The sequence below is a fragment of the Excalfactoria chinensis genome, chromosome 1, assembly GCF_039878825.1.
Source record: "Excalfactoria chinensis isolate bCotChi1 chromosome 1, bCotChi1.hap2, whole genome shotgun sequence".
NCBI classification, from domain to species: Eukaryota; Metazoa; Chordata; class Aves; order Galliformes; family Phasianidae; genus Excalfactoria; species Excalfactoria chinensis.
This window is the reverse complement of record NC_092825.1, coordinates 13,139,201-13,151,610: the sequence shown is the minus strand read 5'-3', so window position 1 is coordinate 13,151,610 and position 12,410 is coordinate 13,139,201. Positions and strand designations below refer to the sequence as shown.

General features: G+C 41.0%; 1 protein-coding gene across 1 annotated transcript in view; it reads right to left on the bottom strand.

Moving 5' to 3' along the window:
- PRKAR2B (protein kinase cAMP-dependent type II regulatory subunit beta) overlaps positions 1 to 12,410 on the bottom strand; it is a 77,005-nt gene that overhangs the window by 45,072 nt on the left and 19,523 nt on the right. Inside the window, exon 2 of the mRNA XM_072356889.1 lies at positions 2,745 to 2,780. Coding sequence (XP_072212990.1) covers positions 2,745 to 2,780 — 36 coding nt within the window. The remainder of the gene's footprint in view (positions 1 to 2,744; positions 2,781 to 12,410) is intronic.

The following is a 12,410-nucleotide window of genomic DNA, read 5'->3' as shown; positions in this document are numbered from 1 at the left end:
CTTATACTACCAAATAAAATGATTATCAAAAGAATAACAGAATTTTCAAAGCTAAGTGAGCCACCACAGTGGATTTCTGCTCTTTGTGAAGAAATCCACATCACATGGTTTCTCCTCAGTCACTGAGGGAACTCACAAAGCAGCTTTGAGCAGCTGTTGGGGCATCTTTGCTAAGGGTATTTATCCTGATGTTTATCTTCACCTGGTGTCAGTGCATCCACCACCATCAGTAGCAGCCCAATTCATTTCTCCATCCCATCACTGGTTAAACACAGCTACCACTGTTTTGAATGTAGTTATTTGGGATCTCCTGCATGGGTCAGTGGAAATCAACACACTGAGAACCCCTGTATTTCCATTTTTGTTTAATCAGTGTGCCCTTGGACAGTACAACTCCTGGATCAGTGCAGAAGGAGGAGCAGCCTATGGACAGAGGTGTGACACAGGCAGGGAGCCTCAAATTACCCTCTCAGAATCAATCTGCAATATTACTTACTAAATCTGACGCCACGCAGCACCACATGCTACAGCGCTGAACAGTCACCATTAACCTGCAGTAATGTTCTTCAGAAGCACATCTTCAAAAATGCACCAGAAACAACAAGCTCACACATTTCAGATATTAACACAGACCCCAGCTAAGTAGCCTAAAATTAAGAGAAATATCTGAGGAAAAACCCTACTTGGCCGCTCATTTTCCAAGCATGAGAATCAACTTAGAATACCAGAACACTACTAAGTATTAAAACATAGCTACTATGTGGGTTTTCCATTTGCTAAGTAATCTTGACTACTTCAATGTATCCAATCATCCGATTCAAAAAGGTAATGTCACGGATACAGGTAAATCTAGGTAACCACAAAACTATGACAGGTAACCATCTAAAAAACAGGGCTATGACTTAAAAACGTTCTTATAAAATATTTGTACCATTAGCATAGTTTAATGTATGAAGCTTCTTAAATACACTGCACATCTCTGGTAGTTATTTAGTATTCAACAAGTAGAAACTATCACCTTTCATGGACTTCCTAGCAAAATAATTGCTTTTACAATTAAAGCTGCCAGGAACTGAATAAAATAGCACATATGGTGGACTCCAATATAACCTTGTTGCAGCTTGAAGTTGACCCACACAATTTACACCTGAACCACATCATACAGTTTATCCTACTATACAGAATAAGCTAACTCTACTCTTTCTCTCTACAAAAAGAACAACACACATTAAATAGTATCTGCCAATAGAGACTATTTATACACGTTCCAAGTAAGTGACCAAAAAATTTCAGACCTCTCCCATATTTTTAATTTCATTTTAAAGGAACATTAAAAATACCTTTTTTGTTTTGTTGGTTTTTTTTCCCTGAGCAAGTCCTAGCTTTTCATACAAACTCTCCTACTGAAATGTAAGAGCTTAACACACATCTGTTACAAAGGCTGCATTCATTACAGTCAGCTATCAATCAGTCACAGTAAGACCTTGCTTAAAACGTTCGGTGTGATTTGCATAAAGCCCTGCTCACTGAACCTTAGTTGTAAATCATTCCTTTTGTTTCATGCTGGAGTACCTTATAAGGTATTATCAATGCCTAAAACTGTTTGCATGATAATATTTGGAATTAATCACTCTCTTTTAACTGTGTGCTACATAGACTATGTACAAATCCTGCATATTCAAGCCACCATTTTTCTACAGAGTTCCATAGCAATCCTTAGCAACTTAATATTTTTATCTTGACAAGAACAGAACTATCTGGCTAAGGTTTCAAGCAGAAAAGCCAGAAGTCTGGCTAGACTTTCTGGACTACAGAATACAAACTTCATTACATTTACTGAAAATGATCTGCAGTTGAAAATGAAGTGTTTTACAGTCAGATTTCAAACTGAGCTGACAAGGAACAGAACACTACTCCCATTCTGCTGACTGTTTAAGACTGTCATGAGCTGACAACACTGTGCAATGACTTGCACATCCCGCTTTCACATTCACAGGATTTCATAAACAAACAAGCAAGAGTTGTGTTCCAGGCCTCATGCTTCAGGAGAACTTGCTTAGAAACAGGAAAACTGATACACAAAGCTGAGACACAGGGGCACAATAAAGAGACTAAGAACATTAATTGTTAATGATACATAATGTGGAAGGGTCTGTTACATGTTGCGGCATCTACTGGGTGAAGGTAAATACTCCTCCCTCTGAGCTGGCACCAACCAAACCAAACCCCTTTGGAGAACACAAAACGGCACCAAGCTAGGCAGGGAAACTCTTATAGCACAACGGAAAACAAGAGGGCAATACTACTAGAACAACACATCACTGATACAAACCACCTCACTTTTGAAAAAACACAGAGGTTTCAGCACAGTTGTACATTTGCTCATTAGATGGCTGCTGAATTGCTGTTTCAGGTACGAGGTAAGACAGATGACACTGCATCGGATTACATGCAGTACATGCTTTCAAAGTTCAATCCCATTTACAGTAAAATTAATTTTATTTGAAGAAGAAGGAAAAGCATGGAATTTTCATAAATTCCACAAGAAGGTGGATTTAATCAAGCTCAGTGATCTCAAACCTTGGCTACATTTTCCAGTAAACTGTAAAATGAATTTGAGGCAAAGCAAGGTCAGTCATCTTTGAAGAAATCTAATTAATGTCACATTATATCTTATATGGCAATTACAGCCTGCACTGTGTTCCAGCTATTATAGGGACCAGTGAAACATGCACATAACTTACCTGACGCCCGCCTTGTGAATCGGTTTATCACTGGAGCTGAAAGAAAATAGAACATTTCAGTTAGATTCTTTCTGTAATAATCTAACACACTTCACATGTAACAGTGTCATACTTTGAGTAAAAGTGTGGCAACTAAAAAAAAGGCGAAGAGCAATTATTTGTAAGGCTTCAAAGAAATTCGTGTTTACTTCATATACACTTTAACCATGAAGCAGTTTTTCAAGAGATAAGATAACAAGCAGTCAATTTTCAAGACTGTTTTAAGCTTTTTCAAAGTTCCTTCTTGGAAGCACTTATTGTTATTTATGATTGGCTGAGAAATTTTTAGGTCTGTATTTCCATTTTTTATTGAGCACATAGGCATCGGCATCCTGCAAATAAGGATGGATTAAAAAGATGAAGAAACTACTTTTACAGAATTTACCTGTAGGAAATCCAGCAATAAAGATATCCCAACACATCAAAAAAACTCCAAACAACTAATTTGCAATTCCACCTGAAAGACAAACTTCAGGTAACACAACATCAGCGCCAGCTCTAATCTGTCCCCCAGGCCACGTCCCTCCACAGCTCCTCAGAAAACTCAGTTTCACAACAACAAACATTGTCTAATAGTGCTACCTTGGAACATCTCCAAATACATGCTGCAAACATTTGGAATCAGACTCCTCTCTCTTTTCCAACTGGGAGAGATCACAAAATCCATCTCAGAGCACACATTCTGCCTCTATGTCATTTGCAGGCTTATCAGCTTCGACAAGAGCTACTAGAGATTCAGTAGATTAAGGTTCATACATTCTGTCTTCCAAACACAGCCATCAGACTGCTTATAATTAGTATAAAACACTGGTCTTGAACTCTGCTTTCATGTGATAAACAGTGCTGGAATAAAGAGTGAGAAAAAATCTGAATGACCTAATTTCAAACGTGGGCAACAGCTACATTAAAAATGTATGCTCTTACAGCGCTTATTGATATTCAACCTTAGAAATTACTCTCAAGGTTTACATGGAATTGAAAAATGAAAAATACTGAACTTTCACAGCTCATCCCTATTAATTTTACATGGGTGTGATGCAGCCCTTCTTGAACGTCTAAGACAATAATATTGGGGAGAAAAATAAGTGAGACAGTAACAGCTTGAGATGCAAACTGACTTTATATCCCTTTGGGCAGAAGAAACCAGAGCAAAGATACAAACTCTGAGCCACAGCTGCAGATGGTTTTGCAAGCATGTATAGCGGTGACAGGTCCAAGAGGCAAGAAATGCCCTGGGAAATCCAACTGCATTGCCTCAAAGTGCTCTACATGAGCAAGGAAACCTCTTGTGAATGAGCATTCACAAACCTCAAACAAACATATATGCAAACAAGATGGTATACAAGATGTGTATGTAAACAGTAAGATTAATCTCAATTTCTAATTCTGTTTTTTTTTTTTAATCATTTAAAAAAGCAAGATATTTAGACACGTCACTAATTAATGAGAAGGCACCAGATTTTATGCAACTACTGTTTTGCAACAGACAAAGTCATCTGATTCCTCCAAGTGCAAAAGGAGCAAGGTTCACTTTGTCTCTAGGGTTAGGTTCAATTTAATTTCAGCACACTGGTCAGGTCCTTCACCATCAGGCTGGTGAAGCACTACCTCCAGTATGGCTCAGCAGCAGCAGCAGATGTGCCCATACAAAAATATATTGAGATCTGATGTGTTTAAACAAGAAAACATAAAATTGTTCTGCGCTCCCACTAAAAAGCTTTCCTGGAACTCAGGGATGGTATTTTGGTTTGACTGTCAGTTCTACACATCATGCACAGATAGGAAGATATAACTCCCCTAGAAAGCCACCTCAGCACATTTTACTAACACAATAAATAATACAGCTCCCAAAAACTGACACCTAGAACCAAATCACATCCACTGGAGACTCCTCCTGTCTAAAACAAGTCACTAGGATGTCAAAAGAACTACTCATTTTTCAGCTACTTCCAATGCACAAACATTTGAATTCACCAGGAGATTTAAGTTTTCTTTTACAATAAATTTTAGAATTTATTTACTCTTAGGAGGAAAAAAAGAAAAAGAAAGGAGCAACAAACAAGAATGTGACCAGAATCTCAGAACTGTGGTAAGCAGCTACTTCTGAACATTCAGCGTTCATTCAGCCTTTCTCCTCAGATGAGGATTTTGTGAGGGTCATCCAAATGTGCCACTGGGTGGATTGAGTGCAGCCCCCATGGTTGTTATTTAGCAAGCTCAACTCCTCTCTGTTGCTTATGCTGCAAATTACAATCTACCCTGCTTCCCAGAAAGATGGGCACATTAGCTAATAAAAAGGTAGCAGAAATTCACAGCCTGAAGATATTTAGCTGATGTTTTCACTACAAAGTAACTGCACGATCAGACAGATGGTTTCAATGGCTGGCAGGATAAATGGACCAAGGTGAGCAGACGAGAGCTTAACAGGCACTATGTTGCAGATGTAAAATAGTATTCTGTTATCTTTTCAGGAGCCAGAAGCCTTGACTGAGAATGTAAAGGACAGAACAGTGGTAGAGATGGTTGCTGTGTGCACACACTGTGCTGGATGCTGGCTCCACAGACTGAGTGGGGCCACACCAAGGCTGCTGGCCATCCAGTTGCAACCCCACAGATTGCAACGCCTCATTGTTGCAAAATGTAGGGATTTTTTTTCCCAATAAAGGGTAAACTAGCATGTGAACAAATCCAGAACATATCCACTGACATCTGATCTTTAAACTGACTAAGAGGGAGAATGCTGCACCACAACCAAGGGATACATTTCTAAGGATGGGAGGTCTTCTTCAAATGCTTGGCATTGCTTCAACATCAGATACCACCGTTCATATTCTAGTTTGTCTTAACTGCAATCCATTACAAACTTTCAAAGAGGAAAATGAGAAAAGCCAAAACTAATAATAAAAATAATTCAGAGATCTATATCCGGATGAAAACATCATATGAAACTGTGTAAGTTATCAGTCCACATGTGACACTCTAGACTGGTTTTGCTATTAGTGCTACATGATGAGAGAACAGCACCATCTAAGATGTTATCTGCTGGTAACTGAAGCCCATGTTTGCCAATCCTCATTTGGGTGGCTGTACAAAAAGCACAGCTTTTAAAATATTTTCTCAATAGAAATCATGTGAGTAAACAGAAATAACTGATAAATGATCAAAAGATGTTGAAGAGCTTTAATATATTTACTTAGAATATGAAGTATCCAAAAACATCAACTTGCACAAATACTGTAATAGAAGTATTTCCATCACTCAATAACTGTCTAATCACTGCCTTTTCCCCACTGTGTATTTTGCCATTCATATTACCTCTTAAGAGCATTAAGCATTCACCGCAGCAGCGCTATGAAACAGAAAACAAAAGCATTTCAATTTTGCAGGTAGGGAATGTAGGAACAGGGTTGCTGGGGCTGTTTGCAAAGCACCAAGAATAAGACATCCATGCTGAGACCCCCTAACCGGGCACCCTGCCTACAGCTAACTTGTCCTAACAGTGCTGAGTGCCCCTTTTTGCAGACTCACAATTGCTCCAGAAACCACCAGAGATTTTTGTGTCATTAATATCACCTGGAATAAGCAGCTGAACACACTGCAGATGTCAGACACACAGCCTCCCTAGGAAGTCAGGGAGTGTCTGCCTGAGGTTTAACAAGGGGTTATGTTTGAGCACAGACACCTGCAAGCCAGCTGACAGACAAGCACGGGTTGGCCCCAAGCAAGTGCCAGTCCAGGCTCTTCTGTACAAAGCAAAAACTGCTCTGAGTGGTAAGGGCTGACAAGGGATAAGACGTATTCTTGTTTCGTGAATACAGTCAGCCTTTTGGGCTATGGCTTGCCAGATCTGAGAGCTTTAAGAAATGTGAAGTGTGTGTTTCATTTCTTTCTTTCTTCTTAAAATAAATAAATAGAATTATCCTTTTGCCTCATGAACATAATACAGAAGCTAACTGAAAGCTGGGTTAGTCTCCTGCATCCACCGCACTGAGGACATGCCTTCCCAAAACTCCACACAGACCAAGCCAGGTGTCTCAGGATATTGGGTACTGTGGCACACGACAGAGGCACACACATCGTCCTTGCACAGCTATTGGACCACACAGCTTTTTGCTCAAGCTCAGTGCTGCACTTGGGCAGTCACACTGTTTATGGAGTTGGCTCTGAAATCTGTTCTTGAGCAGCATCAGCATGAAGAGCAGTTGCACAGGTAATCCACAGCTATAAGGGCATGGACAATCCAGTACAGGTAGTTTACCAATGGATAAGCAAGAGCTAGTTGTATCAGAGCTCAAGGCACATACTCATTGTGTAGAATCTCCAAAAGCCCACACAACTGTTACCAGAATATTGATTTAAGAAGATTATAAAAATCAAGTTATTAACATAAATGATGTGGAACTGTTGGACTGGGTCTAGAGGAGACCATGAAGATGATAAGAGGGCTGCAGCACCTCTCCTGTGAAGACAGGCTGGGGGAGTTGGGCTTGTTCAGCCTGGAGAAGAGAAAGCTCTGGGGAGACATCACTGCAGCCTTCCAGTACCTGAAGGGAGATTATAAACAAGGTGTTTACACAGTCTGATAGTGACAGGACAAAAGGCAACAGTTTTAAACTAAATGAGGGGAGATCAAATATTAGAAGGAAAATCCTATATTCAGAAGGTGGAGAGGTCCTGGCATGGCTGCCAAGAGAAGCTGTGGGTGCTCCATCCCTGGAGGAGCTCAGGGCCAGGCTGGATGGGGCCCTGGGCAGCCTGAGCTGGTGGGGGGCAGCCAGCCCATGGCAGGGGTTGGGACTGGGTGAGCTTTGAGGTCCTTTCCAACCCAAACTATTCCGTGATTCTATGAAATTAGAGGAAATATATAACAAGTTCATATAATATAGGCCAATATATTCACTAAGAAATGCACTAGAGCTGGAACAACTATAAAGAGCTGCCCTCCCTTCTTTCTTCAGACTCTGCCTGGTAAATGCAGTGACAGCACAGGGAAATGTCTCAGACAAAGAAAGGAGTTGCTGGGTCACAGGAGAATGATTCTCATCTCCTCTTGGTGAAGGGCCATGATGACTGTGACAGCAATGAGGAGCAGGGCTAAGTCCAGGGAATACACAAGCAGTATTCAGATGAGCAGCCCTCAGCAGGTAGATTCAGCACACTTTCCTAAATAAATGCAACTCAACAGAAAGAGAAATATTTTAACAATGAAACACCGACAATATGTTCTATTATTGCCCTCAAATAAACACCTCCAGATAATTATTCAGATAAAAATTCAAGACCAGCACATCAGTTAGGCCCTTACTCAAGGCAAAACAGAAAATCCCAGCCACACAAGTGCACAGTGCAAGCAGCCCTTTGCCAAAGAACCTGAAAGGTGAGGGAACAGCAATGCCATCTCGCTTTTTCAGAACCAAACCTCAGCATACATGGAGAACTGTAAGCTCACTCCAGAACATCTACAAATTTGAAAATCCCCTGCACCGCAACATAGCACTGATATAATTGCTCCTCCCTGAAGACATCAACACATCTGTAAAAACAAGTACATGTACATAAATACCTAGAAACCAGAATAGAGATCATATCTCCATTTCTATAATACACAACCCGACACAAGGTTGTAGTTGTAAAATGCAGTTACTCAAAGCTGAATTTTGAAATATTTGGCTCTGCGGATGATTTAACCTCTTGCTGTTTTTTAGTCTGGAAAACTATTTCTATTTCACTGTAGAACAGCTTTTCAAGAAACTGGGGGAAGCATTATAGTCAGAGTAAGTTGAAAACTAGAATGAAACATTGCCTTACACTCCTTGCAATATGGCTCTGGAGCTCCTATTTCCAGAATGAAGCAGTAGAGCAGTAGCACTGCCCCTTTCCAAGCCCAGGACCATGCTCTTCCAAGGGCTGTGCAGGATTCTATGGTTAGGATAACCTTTGAAGGAAAACATGGTGAAGATCCAGACAACTATTTTTATTCTTGCAAAGACATAATCTATAGTAAGTAAATAAATAGGCACAAACAACATGGAAGAGAGCTGCACTCCTTTGCACACTTCAGTCCGTATACATCCCATGTCTCCCAGGCAATATACACAACTTGCTCAATCAAACTGAGACCAAAACACAAACTCTGTCACCTCACCCCTTCCTGGTGACTGCACAGCACCAAGCCACAGATCAGTTCATATCCAAAAGCCTAACTTGAGGACTGTTATCAAATAAAGGATCACTAACATTTTTGATGAACTGATTTTACAGCGTCATAAAAACATGAATTAAAAAATGAAGATAAATACCTCAGTCTTTGTACTGCTGAACTTGAAAACTTATTCTGTATACCACTGCAGTACCAGGAAAATGGCAACGTTTTAAATGGCGCTGAAAAACATTCAGTAAACAGGGGTTCTGATACACTGTTTCGGTGTTTTTACATTACTCCCAGGTTACAATTAGCATTAATTTAAAAAAACATTTGTTTTTAAAACATTGCTACAGAGCAGCACAGTGTCATGGTCATGTTCTGTTGTGGATGTACAGCCAGCCATTCACCTCATCACACAGCAGCAAAGTATTTAAGCTGCAGAAACACAAACCTCCATTGAGAGACAAAGAAACCTTTCTCACTTGATCCATTAAGAGATTTCAGCTGTTATGAATTATTGATGCCGTATGTAATTACTAACACCAAAAACAAAAAGATGAAATGCCTGTCTGATGCATTAGAGCAATGGCCCAATGTTGTGAAACAGGCCATCACAGCTCACTAATGGGGACGAAATGCTGGTTGGAGAGTGCAGGTACTTTCTCCACTAAAGCATCTCTTCTGAGATTTGGGAAAAAAGGAAAAGAAAACAAATAAAGGAGAGAATATGCTGCTGTACTTCTTATCTGAAATGTGACTTCTGTTACACAGACCTACATGCTACAGAAGCACATCTTTCTTTACAAATTCATTCTCATCATTATTGCTAATGACTAGTAAACTCAATAGACTTAATCAGTTATCTACACAGAGAAATGAAATTAAAATAAAAAATAGTCCATGGTAACATTTCTAGCCCTTAGTTATGCCAAAGGCTACAACTAGTTCATTTGCACCAGACTCAGACTGAAAACCTGAACCTGTGAGGAAGCTCTGGAGTCCCAGCTGCCATCACTCCCAGACTACTCAGTACACCTGACAAAAATTAATGATCATAGAATCATAGAATCATAGAATTATCCAGGTTGGAAAAGACCTTGAAGATCATCAAGTCCAACCGCAGCCTAACCAGTACCCCATCTCTAAGAAAAAAAAAAACAAAAAAAAAACCAACCTCTGCTAAATCATATCCCTGAGTACCACATCCAAACGGCTCTTAAACACATCCAGGGATGGCGATTCAACCACCTCCCTGGGGAGCCCATTCCAGTACCTAACCACCCTTTCTGTAAAGAAGTTCTTCCTAATATCCAACCTGAACTTGCCCTGGCGCAACTTGAGGCCATTCCCCCTCGTCCTGTCACTTGTCACTAGTGAGAAGAGACCTGCCCCACTCTCACTGTAAGAACCTTTCAGGTACTGGAAGACGGCAATAAGGTCTCCCCTCAGTCTCCTCTTCCTCAGGCTAAACAGCCCCAGCTTCCTTAGCCTCTCCTCATAGGGCTGATTCTCCAAGCCCTTCACGAGCCTCGTTGCCCTTCTCTGGACCTGCTCCAGTACCTCCATATCTTTCTTGTGCTGAGGTGCCCAAAACTGCACACAGTACTCAAGGTGAGGCCTCACCAATGCCGAGTACAGGGGCAGGATGACTTCCTTAGTCCTGCTCAGCACACCATTCTTGATACAAGCCAGGATGCCGTTGGCCTTCTTGGCCACCCGGGCACACTGTCGGCTCATGTTCAGCCGTGCATCAATCAGTACCCCCAGGTCCATTTCCTCCACACAGTCCTCCAGCCACTCCGCCCCAAGCCTATAGCGCTGCCTGGGGTTGTTGTGGCCGAAGTGCAGGACTCGGCATTTGGCCTTGTTAAACCTCATTCCATTGGCTTCAGCCCAGCTCTCCAGCCTGTCCAGATCCCTCTGTAGGGCCTCGCTACCCCCAGGCAGATCCACACTCCCAGCCAATTTAGTGTCATCTGCGAACTTACTGAGAGCGCACTCAATGCCCCCATCGAGGTCATCAATAAAGATGTTGAAGAGGACAGGCCCCAGCACCGACCCCTGGGGAACACCACTTGTGACCGGTCGCCAGCTGGATTTAACTCCATTTACCACCACTCTCTGAGCCCGGCCCTCCAGCCAGCTCCTTACCCAGCCGAGAGTGTACCCATCCAAGCCACGGGCTGCCAGCTTCTGCAGGAGAATAGCATGGGAGACATGCTATGATGTTATGATGTTAATGATGTTATTATGAAGAAGATTATGCCCATCAGAAATGATGCATTTAGAAAGAAAAAACGATGTATAAAATTGAAATTAGAAATACCAGTGGAATAAATGTATGTGGAATGTCCGTCTCTCTACAACATGATCCAGCCTATGAAAACCTAGGCCTTTCTATAGAGCCTAAACCCAAAACCTGCTTTAGCTTGAACACCAACAAACCCTTTTTAATTTCACCCTCTGCTTTTGTGCAATTTACCAAACTCCTTGTTTCTGCCTAGCAAAGTCAACTGCTGATCATTGTTTTTTAGAAGGCATTATCACCATCCCCTCATGACCTGTGGTGCCACCACCCTGCCCTACCCGAGCAAATTATCCTAACCTTCAAGAAATATCCTGCTACAGTCATAGCAGAGTTTACAACTGCCACTAAAGCCCATCTGATATATAATGTCAGTAATGCTTTTATTTTCTTACCATCTGTAAATGGCTTTTTTCCACTTGAAATTTCATGAGCTATTTTAAGAATATTATGGTTATTTGCTTTCTAACACTACAGCGTAGGCGTTTAGATCCAATTTCATGTTCTTTTCTGCTTTCTAATTTTGCTGCCTGAAGCATATTTACTAACGTATGCGAGTTCCCTGTCAGAATGGGAGGAAAACAGGTCATCCTGCCAAAGCTCCACAGCAGCCCCCAACACAGAGGGATGGTGCTGCTCCTCTGCAGAGCCAGCCAATCAACATTTATGTCATCAGCGTCTCACAAGACATGAATAAGTCACACCTGTCTTCGGATCAATATTTCTGCCAAGCTACAAGTTAACAGCCCAAAATTGTGTGTCAGTGACCAGTTCTCCTGAATTCTCAAGTATCTAACAGCTTCCCTTAGCTATTACATAGCTGTGCTTTGGGAACTCCATTTCACAAAATCTGAACCTTTTTTTTTTTCCTTTTTTTTTTTTAAATTTTATTTTATTTTATTTCTAATCTCTTGACAATACCGGCAAGTTATATTTATTGCAAAGGTATGAAGTTGCAACCTTGTTGGTGGCAGTGGGTTGGGGATGTTGTGGCTGTCAGTATTCTTCCCTGAGGGAGTACATCTTTGTGTGAGTTTCTAATTACCTATTTTATAACGTTTAATGACTACAAATATAACTGATTTGTCCCCATACACATTTATACCATCTGTGTTTAATCCAATATCTCAAACTTTTGAGACTCTGGTTTTCCCACCATTAATCATGTTTTTGTCAT